Genomic DNA, 23,505 nt, shown 5'->3' with positions numbered 1-23,505 from the left:
CCGTTGTCTCGGCCTACGGGCCGAGCCGCAGTGCAGACTACCCAACCTTCCTGGAGTCCCTGGGAGGGGTACTAGATAGCGCTCCGACTGGGGACTCCATTGTTCTCCTGGGGGATTTCAATGCCCACATGGGCGGCGACAGTGAGACCTGGAGGGGGGTGATCGGGAAGCATGGCCTCCCCGATCTGAACCCGAGTGGTGTTCAGTTGTTGGACTTATGTGCTAGTCACAGTTTGTCCATCACCAACACCATGTTCAAGCACAAGGGTGTCCATAAGTGCACGTGGCACCAGGACACCCTGAGCCGGAGGTCGATGATCGACTTTGTAGTCGTATCATCTGACCTTCGGCCACGTGTCTTGGACACTCGAGTGAAGAGAGGGGCAGAGCTGTCGACCGATCACCACCTGGTGGTGAGTTGGATCCGCTGGGAGGGGAGGAAGCCGATCAGACCTGGCAGGCCCAAACGTATCGTGAGGGACTGCTGGGAACAACTGGCGGAAGCCTCTGTCAGCGAAGTCTTCAACTCCCACCTCCGGGAGAGCTTCTCCCAGATCCCGGGGGAGGTTGGAGACATGGAGTCCGAGTGGACCATGTTCTCCTCCTCCATTGTCAATGCGGCCACTCGTAGCTGTGGTCACAAGGTCTCTGGTGCCTGTCGCGGCGGCAATCCCGGAACCCGGTGGTGGACACCGGAAGTAAGGGATGCCGTCAAACTGAAGAAGGAGTCCTACTTATCTTTGTTGGTAGGTGGGACCCCAGAGGCAGCTGACAGGTACCGGCAGGCCAAGCGTGCCGCAGCCTGTGCGGTTGCAGAGGCAAAAACTCGGGTCTGGGACGAGTTCGGGGAGGCCATGGAGGAGGACTATCGGTCGGCCTCGAAGAGATTCTGGCAAACCATCCGACGCCTCAGGAGGCAGAAGCAGCTCCTGGGGAGCTGTTGACCTTGACTGGTGATGTTGTTGGGCGGTGGAAGGAGTACTTCGAGGATCCCCTCAATCCCATCGTCACGTCTTCTGAAGAGGAAGCAGAGACTGGGGACTCAGAGGCGGACTCATCCATACCCAGGCCGAAGTCACCGAGGTGGTTAGAAAGCTCCTCGGCGGCAAGTCTCCTGGGGTGGATGAAATCTGTCCTGAGTACCTTAAGTCTCTGGATGTTGTGGGACTGTCTTGGCTGACACGCCTCTGCAACATCACGTGGCGATCGGGGACAGTACCTCTGGATTGGCAGACCAGGGTGGTGGTCCCTCTGTTTAAGAAGGGGGACCGGAGGGTTGGTTCCAACTATAGGGGGATCACACTCCTCAGCCTCCCCGGTAAGGTCTATTCCAGAGTACTGGAGAGGAGAATTCGACCGATGGTCGAACCTCGGATTCAGGAGGAGCAGTGTGGTTTTCGTCCTGGTCGCGGCACACTGGACCAGCTCTACACGCTCCATCGGGTGCTCGAGGGCTCATGGGAGTTCGCCCAACCAGTCCACATGTGTTTTGTGGATCTGGAGAAGGCGTTCGACCGTGTCCCTCGGGGCACCCTGTGGGGAGTGCTCCGGGAGTACGGGGTCCGGGGTCCTTTGCTAAGGGCTATCCGGTCCCTGTACAACCGCAGCAGGAGCTTGGTTTGCATTGCCGGTAGTAAGTCAAACCTGTTTCCAGTGCACGTTGGCCTCCGCCAGGGCTGCCCTTTGTCACCGGTTCTGGTCATTATTTTTATGGACAGAATTTCTAGGCACAGCCAGGGTGTAGAGGGGGTCTGGTTTGGGAACCACAGAATCTCGTCTCTGCTGTTTGCGGATGATGTGGTTCTGTTGGCTTCGTCAAATCAGGACCTTCAGCGTGCACTGGGGCGGTTTGCAGCCGAGTGTGAAGCGTCTGGGATCAAAATCAGCACCTCCAAATCCGAGGCCATGGGTCTCGACCGGAAGAAGGTGCTTTGCGCTGTTCAGGTCGGTGGAGTGTCCTTGCCTCAAGTGGAGGAGTTTAAGTATCTCGGGGTCTTGTTCACGAGTGAGGGACGGATGGAGCATGAGATCGATAGACGGATCGGTGCAGCATCTGCAGTGATGCGGTCGCTGTATCGGACCGTCGTGGTGAAGAGAGAGCTGAGTAGGGGGGCAAAGCTCTCGATTTACCAATTGATCTACGTTCCGATCCTCACCTATGGTCATGAGATTTGGCTCATGACCGAAAGAACGAGATCGCGAGTACAAGCAGCCGAGATGAGTTTCCTCCGCAGGGTGGCTGGGCACTCCCTTAGAGATAGGGTGAGGAGCTCGGTCACTCGGGAGGAGCTCGGCATCGAGCCGCTGCTCCTCCACGTCGAAAGGAGTCAGTTGAGGTGGCTCGGGCATCTTTTCCAGATGCCCCCTGGACGCCTCGCGGGAGAGGTGTTCCGGGCACGTCCCATTGGGAGGAGGCCCCGGGGAAGACCCAGAACACGCTGGAGGGACTACATCTCTCGGCTGGCCTGGGAATGCCTTGGGGTTCCCCCGGAGGAGCTGGGGGAGGTGTGTGTGGATCGGGACATCTGGGCGGCTTTGCTTGAGCTGTTGCCCCCGCGACCCGACTCCGGATAAAGCGGAAGAAAATGGATGGATGGATGGAGTGACATGAAATCAACAAACTGGCGGGGGACTGTGAGGTTTAAACAGTGGCAGGCTAATTAGGGCGTGGAATGAGGAACAGGTGTGCAGAAGGTTCTAGAAGGGGCGTGGCTGAGAAAGAGAAGAGCAGGTGCAAGAGGGTGCACTGAGACAAAGAGCAAAGGGACTGGGGCAAGATGAACAAGTGACAGAAAAAACCAACAGTGACAAATGTGACGTGCTCAAGACAAACAATAATAGATGTGAACAACACAAAGGGAGCAACCAATCAAACATGACCAGCCTAAGAAGAAAGATAAGCAAATAACGACTATGATCCAAAACCAAAGCAGAACAGATACTGACTTAAGTATAAAAGTAAATGCGATAGCAGATGATAAGACGGAAAAGCAGACTACAAGCTAAACAGAAAATAAATGACAGAAAACAAAACCAGTGTCCAAAGAATACAGATGATGTAACACAAAATAAATGATAAACAGAGAATGCAGTAAATAACAAATGGAACATGATCTGATAAGAAGCACTGAGGAAGAATAATAACCAAAACCTGTGACTAAAGCATAATACAACAAGAAATGCGATAAACAGAACTAAATTTAAAGGACCAATAGTGAAAGAATACAATAACCAACTACAGAATTAATGATAACCAAAGAATGAAGCAGTGACAAAAGTGTAACACAAAGAAAAGCAATGAATAACTGACACACGATTAGGATACTGACAATACCGACAATAAGATACTGAAGATAAATAAAGCAAAACCCGAGAATACATAACTAATACGGAAGACCATGAATAAGTGGATGACTGCAAACTAAATGATAAGATAAAGAATGGAACCAGTGACTAAATAGTAAACAAAGCAATAAACACAACCAAACTGAGACTAACATGATAAAGTTTAAACTAATGAAAAGTAAAACCAGAAACCAAAGAGGAAATAATGCAAAGAACTACAACCTAACCCCTGGCTGAGCATGACAAGAAGTTTACGAAAATGTTTTCGTACAAGGCCAAGTCTGATAGGTCACCTCCCAGACCACACACAATTATTCCAGTTTACATCCAGTCACAATCTTGACACAATAGCTATTGCTGTCATCTGCTCTGAGTCGTCATGTTCGCTTCATCTCTGCCCAACCTCAACAGCAAAAAAGAGAAAAAAATTGCACAAAAAGCCTCTGACTTTTTTTTTTAATCTCTCTTCCTGTTGTATGGCTGGGGGGGCCTGGCTGCTGGTTTGTTTGCCTTTTGTGTTTCCTCCCAGGTGGCATGCATTTGGGACTGAGTGGCTGTGTTGCTGAGGCTGTTAGGACTTCACCCTGATCACCTGCGACTCGTCAGGACTCACAGCTGAGGTGCATCTGGAGGGATTGGAGTATGTTGGCATTTAAGACTGAAGTGCACAGTGTGCATTTGCCAGAGACTCGACCTTGTGACCAGACGGGTGAGATCGTCGTCTTGGGAGCCATCTCATCAGCAGCGGACGCTGAGAATGTCCAGGTTTGATGCACGGTCTGTGAAAGAGGAGAGGGTGAGGTCTCACGCTCGTCAGCACACTTCCTGAGGTACGTTGGATTTTGTGACTAACAGTTATACAGTCAGTAAATGTGGTGTCCCTCACACCTTATTGTATTGAGCTGTATGTTAGTCATGTATCAGCTTCCACTGCAGTGGTGATTTGTGAACGAGATGTTCCATGCCTGCAGGTTGGAAGCTGATCAGTAATCAAGCCAGGAAGTGTTTGCTGTTTGTACACCTTTACGTGTTCTGTGTGTAGAGTGTGGACTCACATAATGGTTCCTTCTTTCACAGACTCGGTTGTTGCGGCCACCTGGGGGGTGTCGGCGGGGTCCTTGGGTCCGAAACAGCTTCTGGCTCCGGACCATTAGCGCTGCTGGGAGCGCACCACGCCAGACCGCACTTTTTATTATTATTATGGTCACTGTTATGTATTAAATTCAGTTAGCCTTTGTACCGTGCTCTGCTTATTTCATACTGGGTCCTTCAAACGCTGGTCGGTTCTCCGAGCTGCGTCCGACACATAACAGTAGTCTCTGGCCAAACATCACGGACCCAGCGGTAGCAGAGACGGTAACGCGCCGGGAAGGCGGCAGCAGACGTTCAGTGGTTATCCGGATCAGTTGCGGGGCTCTCCGCCCGGAAGGTGCGTGTTTGAGAACCCATTACTAGATACTAATTTGTGCTCTCTTGCAGCCGTGTCCTGTGTTTGTGCCTTATCCGTGGGTCGTGGTGGAGTGTGACTGGCGACAGCTTCGCGTCACACTCCGACTGGATAAGAGGTTTAAACGGGAGCTGCAAGAGTGCGTTTGTAATGGGTTCACGCGCACGGCGGAGCTCTGTTAGCACGGGTCGCTGGGCTTCCTGTGCTACAGTCGTAGCCCCGTTTCCCCGGATAAAAGGTAACTACTGCGTCTGTTGTTTCAGCTCCGGCGTTATTTAGTTGAGCACATTTTGGTTGTTGCACACAGCTGCGCACGAGGATGCAGCTCGTTTGTTTTTTGTCACCAAAGGGGGTTTTTCATTTTTTAGCACTCTGGTTCCCCCTTGTGGTGCCTGAATCACGGTACCGTCAAGCTCTTGAGTAGGAACAGGTGTGTTCCATGTGGTTGAGCTTGACGGTATAACTCACTGATTTGTTTTGTGTTGGTTCATTTTGTGTGGGTGTTTTTTGAGTGGGTTTTTGTTTTTTGTTGTCCACTGTTTGTCTGGGGGTGTGATCCTGCAGCCTTTGCTACACAAAAAAAGAAAAAGAAAAGGAAAGACGGGGACCCAAATAACTGTGTGTTGGTCTGTTTTTTTTTTTTTTTGTTTCTTTTTGTTTCCCCCCTCCCCGGGGTTAGATGGAACGGTCCCCTGGGGGGTGATGGGGTGGTATTTGGGTTGTTTTTTGTTTTTTGTTATGCCCTCTCTTCTCCTCTGACTCCAGCCGGGGGTGCCGTAGTGTCGGCATTGCTGGAGGGGTGCAGTTAGGTTGTACTGGGCGTTTCCCAGGTGGCCTCTGCACCCAGGAGGGGAGGGGGGGGGGGTTTGGGGTTTTTGTTTTGTTTTTCCTCCCCCAGTTTCCGCCCTCAGGGTTTGACTGTGGTGTCCTCTGGGGGGGAAAAGGCGTTGGGTCCATCTAGCCGTGGGCGGCCGGGGCTGGGTCCATTGGTCGTGTGGGGAGGCGTCTCCTGGGGTTGACGAGTGGTTCTCTGGGGGGCGCTGGTAGTCCCCGTGGGTGACGGTGGATCCCAGAGGGACCTCGGCCGTGGTTATTACTCCTGGAGCTGGCGGGTGGCCCTCTGGGGGGTGTTGGTCCCTGCGTGTCGTTTGGGGGGGAGGAGGGGGGGGTCTTTTGGCATTTTTGTTTGTGTGTTTACATGTGGGTTGTTTTTCTTTTCTCCCCTTCCCTGGGGTTTGATGGAACGGTCCTCTGGGGGGGGGGGGGGTGTTTTAGTATTTTTGTTTGTAGGCTTGGGTTTGGGTTGTTTTTCCTTTCTCCCCTTCCCTGGGGTTTGATGGGACGGTCCCCTGGGGAGGGGGGGGGGGGGATGTTTTGGTTGTTTTGTTTTTGACTAATCACACGTTTGGTTAAAGGCTGACCGCACAGGTGTAGGAACTCCTGGCCACACCTGTGCTAAGACTGTCAGAAACAAAGGCAAAGATGCAGCCAGTTCAACCAGTCTGTTGGAGGACTAACGCGGACGTGGTTTCCAGCCATGGTCCCTGGAGGGGGGTGTTTCTCCTGGGCCAGGTGTGTGTGGTCGCCGGGAGGCTTCCCGTGAGGGTGGGGTACTGTTGTATGGCTGGGGGGGCCTGGCTGCTGGTTTGTTTGCCTTTTGTGTTTCCTCCCAGGTGGCATGCATTTGGGACTGAGTGGCTGTGTTGCTGAGGCTGTTAGGACTTCACCCTGATCACCTGCGACTCGTCAGGACTCACAGCTGAGGTGCATCTGGAGGGATTGGAGTATGTTGGCATTTAAGACTGAAGTGCACAGTGTGCATTTGCCAGAGACTCGACCTTGTGACCAGACGGGTGAGATCGTCGTCTTGGGAGCCATCTCATCAGCAGCGGACGCTGAGAATGTCCAGGTTTGATGCACGGTCTGTGAAAGAGGAGAGGGTGAGGTCTCACGCTCGTCAGCACACTTCCTGAGGTACGTTGGATTTTGTGACTAACAGTTATACAGTCAGTAAATGTGGTGTCCCTCACACCTTATTGTATTGAGCTGTATGTTAGTCATGTATCAGCTTCCACTGCAGTGGTGATTTGTGAACGAGATGTTCCATGCCTGCAGGTTGGAAGCTGATCAGTAATCAAGCCAGGAAGTGTTTGCTGTTTGTACACCTTTACGTGTTCTGTGTGTAGAGTGTGGACTCACATAATGGTTCCTTCTTTCACAGACTCGGTTGTTGCGGCCACCTGGGGGGTGTCGGCGGGGTCCTTGGGTCCGAAACAGCTTCTGGCTCCGGACCATTAGCGCTGCTGGGAGCGCACCACGCCAGACCGCACTTTTTATTATTATTATGGTCACTGTTATGTATTAAATTCAGTTAGCCTTTGTACCGTGCTCTGCTTATTTCATACTGGGTCCTTCAAACGCTGGTCGGTTCTCCGAGCTGCGTCCGACACATAACACTTCCCCTTGCAATTTCACCTGTGCAATTCAAAATGCTCTGGTTTACGTAGTCTTACAATTTCACCTTTGTCTCACACTGCTTCTTTTCACCTTCTCCACACTTTTCATCTTATTCTTCTCATTTTGTTCTTTTTCAACCATCAATTTTTCCTACCAACTCAACTTCTGTGTGTCCAGACATACTGCCATCCTGCCAGGCGCCAGGTTCTCAACTCTCCAGATGGCACTGTCATCTCCACAAACTTCAAAGGCCAAGGAGGAGGAGGCGAGGAGACCAAAGAACATCCACCATGATGGGGAGCGATCCAAACACTGAAACTGTTTCACTGCAACACTAACATTTGGAAAAGAGCACGCTGCACACTGTGGAACATGTAGGCAACTTTACTGCGGAAATATTTTAGCATCAGTCCTGAAATCAAAGCGCATTTTGGTATTTAACATTTAATACTCAAATGTCTTCTGATCAGAAAATGATGCACAAAAAGCTTAGACACTCAGATTTGAATGTTTGTCCATCTGTCTGCTGAAATCTCAGCTTGAGTTCCCCAGAAGGCACGTAGAGTGCTCCTGCCTGGATTTCATATATCTTCCTTTTGAAAGGGCTCGTGATGGTCTGACACAGGAAACAGGTGAAGACCAATGCAGACTCTCAGACATGGCTGGTTGTGATGAATAAAAGGCTTTATCTTGTAACCAGGAAGTAGATTCAGTACACGGGTAATCAGATAATGAGGCAGAAGTATCAGACAGAGTACAGGCAGGGACGTGGTCAAAAATACAAACTGAGGTCATACCAATAGCGTCGAGGAGGATCACAGTCAAAAACAGAGGCAGAGTCAAAATACAAGCTGAGTTCAGGATTAAGGCAAGGCGGAGGTCGGCGCAAACAAGCAAGGTCAGAAAACTGAGACGCAAACAGGACATGAACTGAAGGCAAAAGAGTGAACAAAGTCAACAATCAGGCAGTGAGCTGTGGAACTGTGAGGGTTTTAATAAGGAGCAAACTAATCAGGTTGATGTGAAGCACACTGTAAAAAAAAAAAAATAGTTGAGAATACTTCAAATTTGCAGGCAACAGTTTGCGCTAAGACTTTTATGTTGTGCCGATGATGAAATATATGTTATAGTATATAGTTCATCATCGGCACAACATAAAAGTCTTAGTGCAGACTGCTGCCTGAGAGAAAAACTAACTGTGAGAAACATGACATGCTCAAATAATTAATGTGAGCAAAACAAAAGGGGCAAACCTAAGAGCGAACGTGACAAGTCAAAAAGGGGAAAACAAGAAAACTAATGATTCAAACTAAAACTAGAATGGAACTGTTATTGACTGGTACAGAAAAATGAATACAATAAAAATGGCAAAACAAACTATTGGTTAAACAGAGAATAAGTGATGAACAGAAAACAAAACCGGTGACTACTGAATAATGCAATAAACGACAAATGGAACATAATCTGATGAGCAACACTGAAGATTCAAAAAATAACAAAAACCTGTAACTAAACATTATACAAAAATGTGATAAACTAAGACTAGAGTAACTTAAAAGACCCAGCGTGAACAAATACAAACAACACAATAAATGGTAAGCAAAGAATGAACCAGTGACGAAGGTGTAACACAAGGAAAAGCAACGAATAACTGAATGACTGTTGTGGGCTGGGGTGTTTGGCTGGTTTGGTTTTTGTTTTCTGTTTCTCCCACCAGGTGGTATGCATTCAGGACTGAGTGGCTGAGCATCAGGACCTCACCCTGAACACCTGAGGCTTGTCTTCAGGACTCACAGCTGTGGTGTATTTCGTCTTAATCATAGATTGCTGCATTTAAACCTTGAATGCACAGTGTGTGATGGCCAGAGACTACTGTTATGTTTCGGACGCGGTCGGTCCGAAACATAACAATGACTGTAAACTAAGTCATGAGATGCTGAATTAAACTAAATAATAAATAATAAACAAAACAAAACAATAAACAGAACCAAACTGAGACTAACATGATAAAGTATGAACTAATGAAAAGTAAAACCAGAAAATCACAAAGGAAATATGCCAAGGGCTAAGACCTAAAACCCAAGCCGGGGCCAAGCATGACACCTTTCAAAAATATCTTTCTCTGTTCCACTCCACTATGAAACTGCAACTAGTGGAGCAAAATTTAACCATTGCTACACACAGTCTCTTCAGTCGCAGCCGCTGAAGCTTGTGAGGGCTCATTTATACTCGATACTAAACAGAGATAGAAGCCGAGCTTTCTGCCCACACTCTGCTTGTAGGCCTTGGGCCAGACAACCAAAAGTGGCCGTTTCACTTCCACCTCGGGTGGGAAATCGCACCGCCCATAATTTATGAGGTATATATATATTCATAGTTAATATTTATGAATTACAGCCCTCACAGCGTGGCAGCTATTATTGCCAGGTAGGGCATTCATTATCTGTGAACGAATGTTATCATGTTATCTGATAAAAACGGCAAAAATGGTGACAAATGTCAATTTCAGTTTGTACAGGAGTCAAAAGTTAAAGTTGCTCCAATGCAAATTATTGGTTGCGTTAAAGGGGTTTTAAAACGTAACAATCCAACAGACCTTGTCTGATCTTTACTTTGGTCAAAACATGGTCAAAATGATTCCTTTAATTAATCCTATGAGCTCAGCGAATATCATGTGAGAGTTTCAGTGTTTATATGTAGTCACGAAAAGTGAGTTTTTGGCTTCTTCTCCAGGCTTCTGATTGGCCAACATGGCTGTACGGTTGGGGTTATATCACCACCTGTTGCGTTGGCATGCTCTTGACAGTGCTTCACAATGTGTTTGGGCATCTTCATGTGAATGGAGATATTTTTTAAAACAGTGTTTGTATGGATGGGATTTCATTATTTTTAATTAAAGTGGAAAATTCTTCTTTTCAAAAGTACTCATGCATGTGTGGCCTTAGCTGCAGAAACAGAAGTTTTGATGACCAAAGTAACAAGCTATACTTTTTGGAACCCTCAACAATGACAAATTCCCCATGTTTTGCATGGGGAATTACTTCCTTGATTGATTAATTGTTTTATACATTCACACAGTTTTATCTTGTCAGTAGTCGTCACATTACAATGACATCAATTTGATGTGCCAGCACAGCAACAACCCCCCACCACCACCACCACCACCAAAAAATAAAAATCAGCAGTAGTTGCCTGAATGCTGGCAAGTTTGAGTACAAGAGTTGCACACAAGGTAGGACGGATCTTTCACCATCTGGCACTAAATGGAATTATTTGAGATGAAACCTGGATGTTTCATTATTTTCAGTGAAGGGTTGATGGAAAAATTCCACAACCTCGCTGTGACCACAGCAGCTGCACACTGCGACAGGACAAACTGGATGCTGTTTTTATCTTTAAGGAGGAGGAGAAAAAAAATGGTGAGAGACGGATGATTACAGTTTTCAACATTCCTACTTACTGCAGAAATGAGGGCAAACTATGTACTGTAGATGCACAAAACTTTATGAGAGACTCACTAGACATCAGCTGACAAGGAACACATTTAATGAATTAGAAAAGGATTTGTACAGGGAAAAAAACAGACATAAAAGGGTAAGTTATTTGTGATTTATTTTTTATTGGTGATGAAATCAGTTTATTGAAATGGGCGTTCTGATGAACGTATAGTGGATCCAGAAAGTATTCACAGGTTTTCACTTTTTCTGCATTTTCTTATGTTACAGCCTTATTGCAAAATGGATTAAGTTAATTTTTTTCCTTAAAATGCTACACATAATACCCTTGCTGCTTTGAAGGTCCCAATGAGCACAGTGGCCTCCATCATCTGTAAATGGAAGAAATTTGGATCCATCAGGACTCTTCCTAGAGCTGGCCACACCGTCTGAACTGAGCGATTGGGGAAGAAGGGCCTTAGTCAGGGAGGTGACCAAGAACCCGATGGTCACTCTGTCAGAACAGCATTATTACGTGGAGAGAGGAGAACCTTCCAGAAGGACAACCATCTCTGCAGCAATCCAACAATCAGGCCTGTATGGTAGAGTGGCCAGACAGAAGCCTACTACTTAGTAAAAGGCACATGGCAGCCCACCTGGAGTTTGCCAAAAGGCACCTGAGGGACTCTCAGACCATGAGAAACAAAATTCTCTGCTCTGATGAGACAAAGATTGAACTCTTTGGCATTCAAATGCCAGGCGTGATGTTTGGAGGGAACCAGGCACCAACCCTACTGAAGCATGGTGGTGGCAGCATCACGCTGTGGGGATGTTTTTCAGTGGCAGGAACTGAGACTCGTCAGGATTGAAGGAAAGATGAATGCAGCAAAGTACAGAGACATCCTGGATGAAAACCTGCTCCAGAGCGCTCTTGACCTCAGACTGGGGCAACAGTTTATCTTTCAGCAGGACACTGACCCTAAGCACACAGCCAAGATATCAAAGGAGTGGCTTCAGGGCAACTCTGTGAATGTCCTTGAGTGGCCCAGCCAGAGCCCAGACCTGAATCAGATTGAACATCTCTGGAGAGATCTGCAAATGGCTGTGCACTGATGCTTCCCATCCAACCTGATGGAGCTTGAGAGGTGCTGCAAAGAAGAATGGGAAAAACTGTCTAAAGATAGGTGCACCGAGCTTGTGGTATCATATTCAAGAAGACTTGAGGCTGTAATTGCTGCCAAAGGTTCATCAACAAAATACTGAGCAAAGGGTTTCAATGCTTATGTACATGTGATTTCTTAGTTTTTTTTTTGTTTGTTTGTTTGTTTTTTTATTACCTGCCATGCTTGTCCATTGGCCCACCCCCTCTTCAGGCAGAATTTCACATGGAATGCACTTCGATACACGGATATGGTAAAATGCAAAACCTAAAATATAATATATAACATGCAATATTTAAAAATGCAATTATTTCTGAACATAAAATTCAGGGGTGCCACTAATTCTGGACATGCTCATCGTGTAATTTGATGCAATGTATAAAGCATCTTCCAGCTGGAAAGCTTTAGAGGGATGCCTCACATTCATATACCAATGTTAAGATGCTCCCGCTCCCATGCACACTTGGAGTAACATGGGAATTAAGGGCCTTGCCAAAGGGCCCTAAGTGATTTTCCAATATGACGGGGACTCGAACTGAAGATGCTTGACTCCCAAACCCGCCACTCTGACCACTTCGCGTTCACCTCCCCACTGTGAGTAATTCATCACCTACACCATGTTCCCACCATTTCAACCAAATACTGACTTGTTTTTTCCATTAATAACAATTAACAACTTGTTTTTTCCATTAATAACAAAGTAGACCAATCACAGCCAGAGCACTGAGGGGTGTTTTCACCATCATGGGCAGAACTTACCTCTGAGCTGTGGAGGAGGCAGATTCTAGGTAGTACTTGATCTGCCCACATCTCAGCAACCATAAACTCATTCCAGCCACGCATAATGCATAAAAATGAGTGCTTCAAAAAGCCATGTTTTATTGTCTATCTAATATCTCTTCATCAGTTAACAGATTAGCTGTTGCACAGAAACACAGAAAATCTGATGTCCCATTCCTATCAACTGTTAAAAAACCTTGTTCATTCGTGGTTGTTTACATGTTGGAATGTTTGGAGGTGAAACATTGGAATTTTCAATCATCAGACTGACCAGAATGGAGTAATATGTCATTTTAAATAGCTTCAAATGACTATACAAGCTCCTGGTCCTGCATTTAACCTTAGTTTAGCCAAATTAGAACTCTGCAGTCTCTTTATTTGCCTCTCTTGGTGCTTTCCTCAGTCACTTTCCTCTTCAACATACACAGTATCCGATATCTACAGAGAAATGTTATACCAGCAAGGTCAGGGCAGCAGGGTGTTGATTTCAGGACAAATATGGCACTCTCCGTTTAGATATACACAAATCTTATATCATGACCTTTGGACAGGACAGTGCAAGAGTTATCATTGGAAAATGTAACACAAAGACAATGAAATGTCAAACAAAAACCAGAAAATATCTGAGTGAAAATGAAAAGAGCTTGTTCCCCACTTATGACAGCAGGTGGTGCTGTTTGGCAGGTACACCTGCAATAATTTGGACAGTAATTAGTGAGCAGCTGTTGTTAATGGTGCTTGTTAAAAAGGAACACTGCAGCTTTAAGATATACAAGGGTTTGGTTCAAGATTAGAGGTTATTTTCAAGTGCAGCAACTTTTGGTAAGCTTTTGCTGTTCAGATTACAACCATGGCTCTTGGGCCCTGTTTCTGGTATGTGTGATTTATTTTGAGTTTCACCTGTTGAGGTTGGTGTTTAGAAAGCTTATGTTTTGGTCTCTTTAAACAGGGTTTTCTGGATTTGTGGCTTGTCACTGGCAGAAAAAGGTAACTATTCTCACTTCACTACCACACCAGCTTCAAACATAAAATAAGGATGTATTTCTCACCCCCATAGGTTTTGGATATGGGCAAATGATAACTTCTAAGACTCTAGACGGTGAAGATGAGATCACAACACCTGCTGCTTCTGACAGTGAAAAATGGCCTATCTCCTACAGCAAAGAAACTAATCCAGGTTCTACAAGGTTTAGCCAAATTTCAAAAGCATACCGGTTTGGCTCGGTACCAGATTACTCAGAGATGTCCTTAGCACCTAATGTGCATCAGGAAAAATTTGATGAACCACTCTCTTTCCCTTTAAACCCCACTTACCAGCCAAGAAATCAAGCAGAAGCTCAGGTGCCACTTAACAGCCCACCAACAAAACTTCATGATCTGTCTCCAAACAATTATGGTGCTCCTCATGCTAACCTGCTTACTCATTCCAGCTCTCCTCTGTCCTTTGGTTCTTGGGGTGCCCAAATGCCACCTAGCACCAGTTACCAGCAGAGAGAACCAGTGACTTATGATCAGGTTCCCTCAGGTTTTGTTTTTTACAGTCCAGACTTGAATATACCCTCTACTGTAAGTGGTAATCTGATGAATAGTCTTCCTGCCTATGATGCCTCTAGAACATCTCATAAGACCAATTACATGTCTGAACCCCACTATGCCATTGGCACTGCAGAGAATTTTGACAAAGTTAAGAAACTTATTTATGGTCCAACTCACAGTTACCCTCCTTTGTTTGAGAAGCCATCCTCTCGGCACTACTCCACTGCCTTGGAAGCCGCATCCACCTTGTCTAACATAAAAAGTCCTGACTCTCATGGTTCTTCTGGAAGAAAGTACCTTACTTCAAGACAACACTATGCTGACCAAATGGCCCATCAGCTACATGATGGCAAAATTGCTTCCTGGCTTCAACATGCACCAGCTTCTAGCACCCAACACACTGAGATTTTGCAGGAAGAAGGTGAACCATTAGCTCAGCCTCCAAGCCATATTGTTCAGTCAAGGAATAGCTATCAGCGAGGAAGAGTCCTCTTCACAAAAACCAGGTACTCCCCAGAACAGCCTGACATTAAGAAACCCAGGAACCTTGCACCGATTACATCCCAGTAAAGGTATGAAGAATTTCAAAGGTATATCACTAAGAACCTCAGTCTCTAATGCTTGTGCTCAGGACAATGTTTTAACAAATGTGTCTTTGTAGGAACAACTTGAAATGTAGATGGAAATGTCTTCAAGAGGAAGTTAAAAAGGTTCAATAACTTTATCAAAGAGTTAAACTTGTTTTTGATCTCTATTGTCTTGCTTGCAGGTTATGTCCTCTGGGTAGAGGAAACCTTTAAATATCTGCTGTGTGGACTCAAACTGCACATTAAAGTATTCAATGTGACTGCACTGGCTAGTTTTTTTTGTTTTTTATTACCAAAGGTAGAAACTGTCCAAAGATGCTGGCTTTTGGTGCCACACCTTCAAAGTTGTGACAGACTGGAGTACAGCCAATAAATTGGAACTCTAGAGTTCCTTTTAGCACCTGTTCTCTGGAACTGGGTGAAAAGACTTGTAAAAAGATTGTACATTCCTGAGAAGGTGTAGCCTTGTATCACAATAAGACAATCTAAGTCATAAGTTCACAGTAAATGTCTTACCTTGGCATTGAAATCCTTGTTTGCCAAATCCCCTGCAACAACAAAACCATAGGTTAAACTAGTTACAACAATTGCACTTTGTGTATTCTCTTCAATGGCCCTTAATATGGTGTCTCAAATTAAACTAATTTCACGTTTTCCACACATACCTGTACAACTCAATTTTCCTGCTTTTGGGACTTTGTCAATGGGGTAAAAATTCCTTTTTTAATTTGAGCCATTTTTCTACTCACCATTCAGAAATATACCATAAATCGAAAACATAGAACAGCAAGTTTGTGGTTCAGGCCTGTAGTAAAGGTCATGCAATTAGTCGGCTGAGTTTTCAGTTACTGAATGTTTGATTAATCTGAAATAGTTTGAAAATCCTAAATAATTACATTGTCCTGCTTAATTTGAATTGTAATATTCTGAAAACATTCATAGTGTAACTACCTTCCATCTCCTGGTTGGGTACCTCTGACAGAATGGAGGGCCTTGCGTGGTAGTTTTGGGGTGTTGTGCTACACTATTCTCATGATTATGTGCAGCTTTACATACAGGAGTAACTCAACGTTTACGCAGATAATTCCCACAACTAGAGTTGGAAGTGCTTCCTGACTGAGCTGTGGCACACTTTGTGTAAGCTAATTTTACCAAAACATTCTTGCATGAGGTCATCTGGAGATCTCAGTGGTTCCACCAAGTCTCCTTCCTGTGTGTTCCTGTGTAAATTTCTAAGTTTTAATGTTCTGTGTGGTTTTGCTCCTGTAGGGGTTGGTGGTGGGATTGGCACTCTAGTCCCTGTACAAATCACTGCAGTCCCAAACTACATGATGTGGTTGTTAATGCCATCCCCAGCCGAATGTTATAGCTTGTTTTGTTTTCTCCCCACAAGGTAGGGATTTCTTTGAAATGAAGTTTAATACTGAGACTATCCCTTTATTATGGCTACACAACTCATTGCATAATCTGCAGAGCTTTGGGGGGAGGGGGAGTTGAATAACTATTCAGGGTTTGAAACTAATGGTAGTTTGGGTCAAACAAGCTGTGGCCAATAGATATTTTTACATTATCTGAGGTGCAAAGATACAATTTAAAGTGGTTATTTTTTTTCTCTGCATCATAGCCAGATGATGTAATTGTACTCGTTTAACATTTTGTGACAATGTTCCTTCACATTTGGCTTTTTAGACAAAGGCAAAAAAAAAGCCATACAGCCGCATTCCTCCAAATCCACTGATGGATTAAGTGTCGGTCACGGAGAGAGCTTTATTTTTTCCCTCCAGTATTTCATATTCGTGAACTTTACGTAACTATGCAGTGTTGGCAAGAGACTACTGACCCCTATTGGTGATATGATGCACAGCACTCTTACAAACTGGAAGCTACACAGAACATTTGGGACAAACAACAGAAGGGAAAAAGTATAATCCCTCCCAGAGAGATTTTGCAACCGCCAAAAATCTATGAGCACACGCCTCAGACATCCCCTTAAGAGCAATGTGGGCCCTAGAAACGCGTAGCATTCTAGAGCTTCTGTCTAGTAGTGGATCCATAACCTCATTAAAGTCGCCCCCCAAGGTAACTGGGTAATTCCCCATATCAATTATTTTTTTCTCAAGTTGTCTAAAAAAAAAATTGGATTGTCAATATTCGGCGCATATACATTAGCTAAAATTATAGTATTCCCTTGAATCTCACACAGCATCAGCAACATCCTCCAAGCGCCATCTTTACACTGTTTAAGACATTTAAACTGTAAGTGTTTACTAATCAACGTTGCCACCCCTCTGCTTTTGCAACTGCCACTGGTTGCACCCACAAAGCATGCCCAACCCATAACCTCTGAGAATCTAGAGGTGAAAGATGTGTTTCTGCAGTCTGCTTTTAGAAAATATCATTCCACAGAGATGGCTCTCACAAAAGTGGTGAATGATCTTCTGCTTACAATGGATTCGGACACCACTACGGTTCTGTTGCTGTTAGATCTCAGTGCTGCATTTGATACAGTGGATCATCATATTCTACTTGATAGGCTGGAAAATCATTTTGGGATTACGGGGCGTGCCCTTGCATGGTTGACGTCATACTTGGCCAGTCGTTCTCACTGTTTTCTACAGTAACACTACCTCTAACCTTAGTGACATGAAATTTGGGGTTCCACAGGGGTCTGTCTTAGGCCCCCTGCTTTTCTCCCTTTATATAGCACCTCTTGGGCACACATTGCAGCGTTTTGGGATTATCTTTCACTGCTATGCAGATGATACTCAGTTATACATGCCGATAACTGCTGGTAATCTCGTTCACATAAAATCCTTAGAAGATTGCCTTGCAGCAGTGAGAAGTTGGATGTTTAGAAACTTCCTACTTTTAAACTCTAAGACTGAAATTATGGTTCTTGGTCCACTGAGACATCGGCATCAATTTGACCAGTTAACACTCAGCATCGGCTCGTGTGTCATACATCACACTGACAAAGTGAGGAACCTTGGGGTAATTTTTGATCCTTCTTTGTCCTTTGGCCTCCACATTTGAAATATTACTAGGACTGCTTTCTTCCACCTGCGAAATATAGCGAAGATTCATCCCATCCTATCTATGGCTGATGCCGAGACCCTGATCCATGCATTTATCTCTTCTAGATTGGACTACTGCAATGTTCTATTTTCTGGTTTACCGCAGCCTAGCATTAGGGGTCTCCAATTGGTTCAAAATGCTGCAGCCAGACTTTTGACACGATGCAGAAAGTTGGACCACATTACACCCATTTTGGCATCCCTTCACTGGCTTCCTGTCCCAGTGAGATCAGATTTTAAGGTTCTGCTACTAACCTATAAAATTATTCATGGACTGGCACCTCCCTACCTAGCTGACCTAATTAAACCTTACGTACCGGCCTGGGCTTTACGTTCTCAGGGTGCAGGACTACTTTGTGTCCCTAAGGTGAAGTCTGCGGGTTATAGAGCTTTCTCTTATCATGCCCCTGTTCTGTGGAATGATCTCCCTGCGTCAATAAAAGTCATTCTGTGGCGACTTTCAAGTCCAGACTTTCAATAAAACAGTCAGATTCTGTGGCGACTTTCAAGTCCAGACTTAAGACGCACTTATTTTCTCTTTCATATGGCTAGCATACTGGTACAGTTTTGTTTTACGCTTTTAATTCATTTATTAGTAATTGGAGCAGGCCGCGGCCTCAACTTTACCTAAATTCTGGGTCTTTTAGTGAGGTTTAGGGCTAGTGGCCGGCGATCACCTTAGTATTTCTGTTTTCTTGTTGTTTAATGCTGGCAGGCTGGGAGTTGTGTTCGTGTTGGCGATCCTCCTGTCCTGTGCGCCAATAGCATTTCTTGTATATTTGTCTGTGAATTGTTCTGTAATTTATGTTTGTAGCATGGCCCAAGCAGAGGGTCACCCCTTTGAGTCTGGTCTGCTTGAGGTTTCTTCCTCAGAGGGAGTTTTTCCTTACCACTGTTGCTCTGGGGGTTGGTAAGGTTAGACCTTACCTGTGTGAAGCGCTTTGAGGCAACTCTGTTGTGATTTGGCACTATATAAATGAAAATAAATTGAAATTGCTACATTTCTATGGACATGTAGCAGCGAAGAATATTGTGATCATTATAGACAAGAGATGTACTAGATCAATTACAGATCAGTAAGTATGTCCATTAACAGACTTTAGTCGTTTAGTTTCAATGTGTTGTGACGTCAGTGCGCACAAGGACAAGTAAACAAGCAGCTAATTGCTACAGTTACATAATTTAATATTTAAAAAAACTGCAAAAGCTCTACAACATTCCAAAGTGACTGACAGTACGTTCGTCATCATTGTAGTTGAAAACAGGATTTGACTACCTGCTTAGTAGCCAGAGCACGTTTGCTACTAACCAGAGTCAAAGGGTTCAAACCTGATTGTGTTGAAGTGTCCTTGAGCAAGAACCAAACAAACTCCTCAATGTTGCCGTTACACACCGCCATATGAATGTGGATAAAAATGAAGAGAAAGAACCTCAGTGAAATACAGACAGGGAACAAATTAAAGGAAAATCTTGATTAAATGCTAAACGATTGCCCCCATCCATAGGTCATGAGGGGTCACTGAACAGTTTGACCACTATGAAAGTGAGGTCTACGGTGATTCGTGCTCTGCCTCCAGACTTGAAACTGTTTAAACGCCTATAAGGGAGATTTAAGACCAAGGTGTTAGAGTGACATGCGATATCTACTAGAAGAATGGTGTTCCTGAGGCTTGGTGCATTGAACCTGTTCTGGCAGCACGTGGTGGATCAACACCTTATAAAACACTATATGTTTGTATTTCCTCTAACTTGCCCCGTGTGTGTGTGTCTCTGCTTAACCAAGAAAAACGATCAGCACAAAAAATTAATTACAATTTTAGGAAGTTACTTCTTTGCACAATCGTATCATATCTGGCAACATTGAGCATTATTTTTTTCTACCACCCAGGAAAGTGTTTTGGTTCTCCTTTTAGCAGAATATTGTCAAAGTGTACATGTATACTGGCGTAGTTCGACCTTAGAATTGGAATATAATATATACAACCCCTGGCAATAATTATGGAATCACCGGCCTCGGAGGATGTTCATTCAGTTGTTTAATTTTGTAGAAAAAAAGTAGATCACAGACATGACACAAAACTAAAGTCATTTCAAATGGCAACTTTCTGGCTTTAAGAAACACTATAAGAAATCAGGAAAACAAATTGTGGCAGTCAGTAATGGTTACTTTTTTAGACCAAGCAGAGGGGAAAAAAATATGGACTCAATTCTGAAGAATAAATTATGGAATCACCCAGTAAATTTTCATCTCCAAAACTAACACCTGCATCAAATCAGATCTGCTCGTTAGTCTGCATCTAAAAAGGAGTGATCACACCTTGGAGAGCCGTTGCACCAAGTGGACTGACATGAATCATGGCTCCAACACGAGAGATGTCAATTGAAACAAAGGAGAGGATTATCAAACTCTTAAGAGGGTAAATCATCACGCAATGTTGCAAAAGATGTTAGTTGTTCACAGTCAGCTGTGTCTAAACTCTGGCCAAATACAAAGAACATGGGAAGGTAGTTAAAGGCAAACATACTGGTAGACCAAGGAAGACATCAAAGCGTCAAGACAGAAAACTTAAAGCAATGTCTCAAATCGAAAATGCACAACAAAACAAATGAGGAACGAATGGGAGGAAACTGGAGTCAACATCTGTGACCGAACTGTAAGAAACCGCCTAAAGGAAATGGGATTTACATACAGAAAAGCTAAACGAAAGCCATCATTAACACCTAAACAGAAAAAAACAAGGTTACAATGGGCTAAGGAAAAGCAATCGTGGACTGTGGATGACTGGATGAAAGTCATATTCAGTGATGAATCTCGAATCTGCATTGGGCAAGGTGATGATGCTGGAACTTTTGTTTGGTGCCTTTCCAATGAGATTTATAAAGATGACTGCCTGAAGAGAACATGTAAATTTCCACAGTCATTGATGATATGGGGCTGTATGTCAGGTAAAGGCACTGGGGAGATGGCTGTCATTACATCATCAATAAATGCACAAGTTTACGTTGATATTTTGGACACTTTTCTTATCCCATCATTTGAAAGGATGTTTGGGGATGGTGAAATCATTTCTCAAGATGATAATGCATCTTGCCATAGAGCAAAAACTGTGAAAACATTCCTTGCAAAAAGACACATAGGGTCAATGTCATGGCCTGCAAATAGTCCGGATCTTAATCCAATTGAAAATCTTTGGTGGAAGTTGAAGAAAATGGTCCATGACAAGGCTCTAACCTGCAAAGCTGATTTGGCAACAGCAATCAGAGAAAGTTGGAGCCAGACTGACGAAGAGTACTGTTTGTCACTCATTAAGTCCATGCCTCAGAGACACGCAAGCTGTTATAAAAGCCAGAGGTGGTGCAACAAAATACTAGTGATGTGTTGGAGCGTTCTTTTGTTTTCATGATTCCATAATTTTTTCCTCAGAATTGAGTGATTCCATATTTTTCCCTCTGCTTGGTCTAAAAAAGTAACCGTTACTGACTGCCACAATTTTTTTTTCCTGATTTCTTATAGTGTTTCTTAAAGCCAGAAAGTTGCCATTTGAAATGACTTTAGTTTTGTGTCATGTCTGTGATCTGCTTTTTTTCTACAAAATTAAACAACTGAATGAACATCCTCCGAGGCCAGTGATTCCATAATTTTTGCCAGGGGTTGCATAAGATATACCTTACTGAATTTTCATGTCTTAAGGAGCGTGTAAATGTTTTATTTTCAGAAAACTAGGCAGTGACCGCAGAGGCTGGTGTCCGTTATTCTTACCATATGAAGTCTGTGCAGTGGCTGCAGAACGTCGGCTGCTTGAAAAACCGCGCGATAAATTTGTGGTTTTTCACTTCGTGGACGTTTTTCTGCCGCAAAGCACCTTTACGGGCGAAACGGTTCCCAACTCCAGCGGAGTCATTGTACTGCAAAAGGTCGGCCATAATAGAAAAGACCAGAAAGTACGGTAGAGCCGGACGTTTAGCCGAGTGTCGCTCTGACAGGTGCGTGAATGCGCCGCTGACAGCCCGCACGGCTCCGGTGACCGAGCCGCGCGCACGGCACCGCTTCTTTTTCATCTACTGTGACGTCACCGCGCTGCCTCCACTGGCAGTCGGAAAACAACCTTTCAACCGCACTGTAGTTGTGCGCCACTTTAGGAAAAAAAAAAAGAGGTAACAGTGACTATCATAATGTTATTACCCGTAATATGTCAGTAGTAGTAGTAATGTCATTTGTATTAACTGTTTTGAAATTTAACATGTTAAATTTAATCACTATTATGATTAATGACATTAAAATCACATTAACTGTGAAACCAACGCAATAATAGTAATTATGAACACAATAACAGAAATAATAATACTGTGATAACAACCCCGGTGTGAAATTACATATGAACTGTGTGCAGTCGCAAAAACAAACGGATAAGAGGGAAATTCTGATTTTTGTTTAAAATTAAAATTATTGTGAAGTTTTATTTTTGATGCTCTTTATTATTTCACCTTTATTTCGTTTTTGTAAATTGGCACACATCAAAATGTTCCCCAACAACATTGTATCAGTTGTTTGAGTTTCTGTTCATAGTGCTGCAGCAAACCTTAGAGGTCTATATATTTCAATATTTCCTGCGCCCTGTTCAACAAATCATAACCATATTTTTTCTTAACTTTTTGGCTCTGTGGATCATGAAATGGATAGTTGTGATAGTTTGCTTGTGTGCTTTCACCTGAAAAAGCAGAAAAATGCATTATTATTAATTTGCAGTATTTGCAAATTTGCATTTTTTTTAGCAGTATGCACCATCACAGTGTCAGAAATGACCCTAATTTTATGAACTATGTCTTGAATTTAGGTTTTACAAAGTACATACCTAAACATATTAAAAACTGGAGCGCAAACCTCCGCCAGTTCCACAGAAGTTTACCTTGGAAAAACTTTTCAAGGTCAAAATCCTGTAAGAAGTGGCTTTTCATTAGTTAAAATAGATGTGATCAAATGTCAGGGGTATGTATTTAATTTATGCACTTGAACCGAACTTTTTTTTTTTTTTTTTTGGTGGTATTGGCAGGGGTGTTTTTTTTTAATATACTTTTTCAATTTCAATCATTTTCACAGAACATTGATTATCTTTGCTTTGCACAATTTAAAATTGCACAATTTTAAAATTGGAACCTCCATCCAATTTTAGTGCTGTAGGTAAATCCATAAAAGAAAAATGAGTGACTGAGGCACTTTTGATTGAGATATAATGCAAAATGCACATCAAATGGGCTTTTCAATATTACAGCCCCAATTCCAGTGAAGTTGGGACATTCTGTAAAATGTAAATAAAAACAGAATACAATGATTTGCAAATCCTCTTCAAACTATATTCAATTGAATACACCACAAAGACAAGATATTTAATGTTCAAACTGATAAACTTTGTTTTTGTGCAAACATTTGTTCATTTTGAAATGGATGCTTGCAACACGTCTCAAAGAATAATATTGTACATAACAAAACCAGAATTTGGTTTTGTTGTGTAGATGTTAATCTTTGAGATTTTTCAAGATAACCTGTGTTGTACAAAACACGGGTTAAATGCACCTAAAACATTGAAATTTATTTCATAACCACTCATTTCATACTGCAAAGACATCAAGGTTTTAGAAAAAAAATTGTTTGTGATTTATTGGATAAGGGAGACGGATAATCTCGTA

At 43.8% G+C, this 23,505-nt stretch overlaps 1 protein-coding gene across 2 annotated transcripts in view; it reads right to left on the bottom strand.

The window, feature by feature from the left end:
- Window positions 1–21,847, bottom strand: part of si:ch73-374l24.1 (protein kinase C alpha type) — a 520,295-nt gene extending 498,448 nt beyond the window's left edge. The window contains exons 1-2 of one of the 2 annotated variants that reach the window (XM_034189672.1): window positions 21,581–21,847; window positions 15,263–15,294 (exon numbers count right to left, since the gene is read on the bottom strand). In XM_034189672.1, coding sequence (XP_034045563.1) covers window positions 15,263–15,294; window positions 21,581–21,744 — 196 coding nt within the window. In that variant the 5' untranslated portion in view covers window positions 21,745–21,847. The remainder of the gene's footprint in view (window positions 1–15,262; window positions 15,295–21,580) is intronic. The other variant, XM_034189673.1, reaches the window with a different exon arrangement.
- Between the last annotated feature and the right edge of the window lie 1,658 nt (window positions 21,848–23,505).

This window comes from Thalassophryne amazonica, chromosome 16 (assembly GCF_902500255.1).
Source record: "Thalassophryne amazonica chromosome 16, fThaAma1.1, whole genome shotgun sequence".
NCBI lineage: Eukaryota > Metazoa > Chordata > Actinopteri > Batrachoidiformes > Batrachoididae > Thalassophryne > Thalassophryne amazonica.
This window is presented reverse-complemented; position numbering and strand designations above follow the sequence as displayed.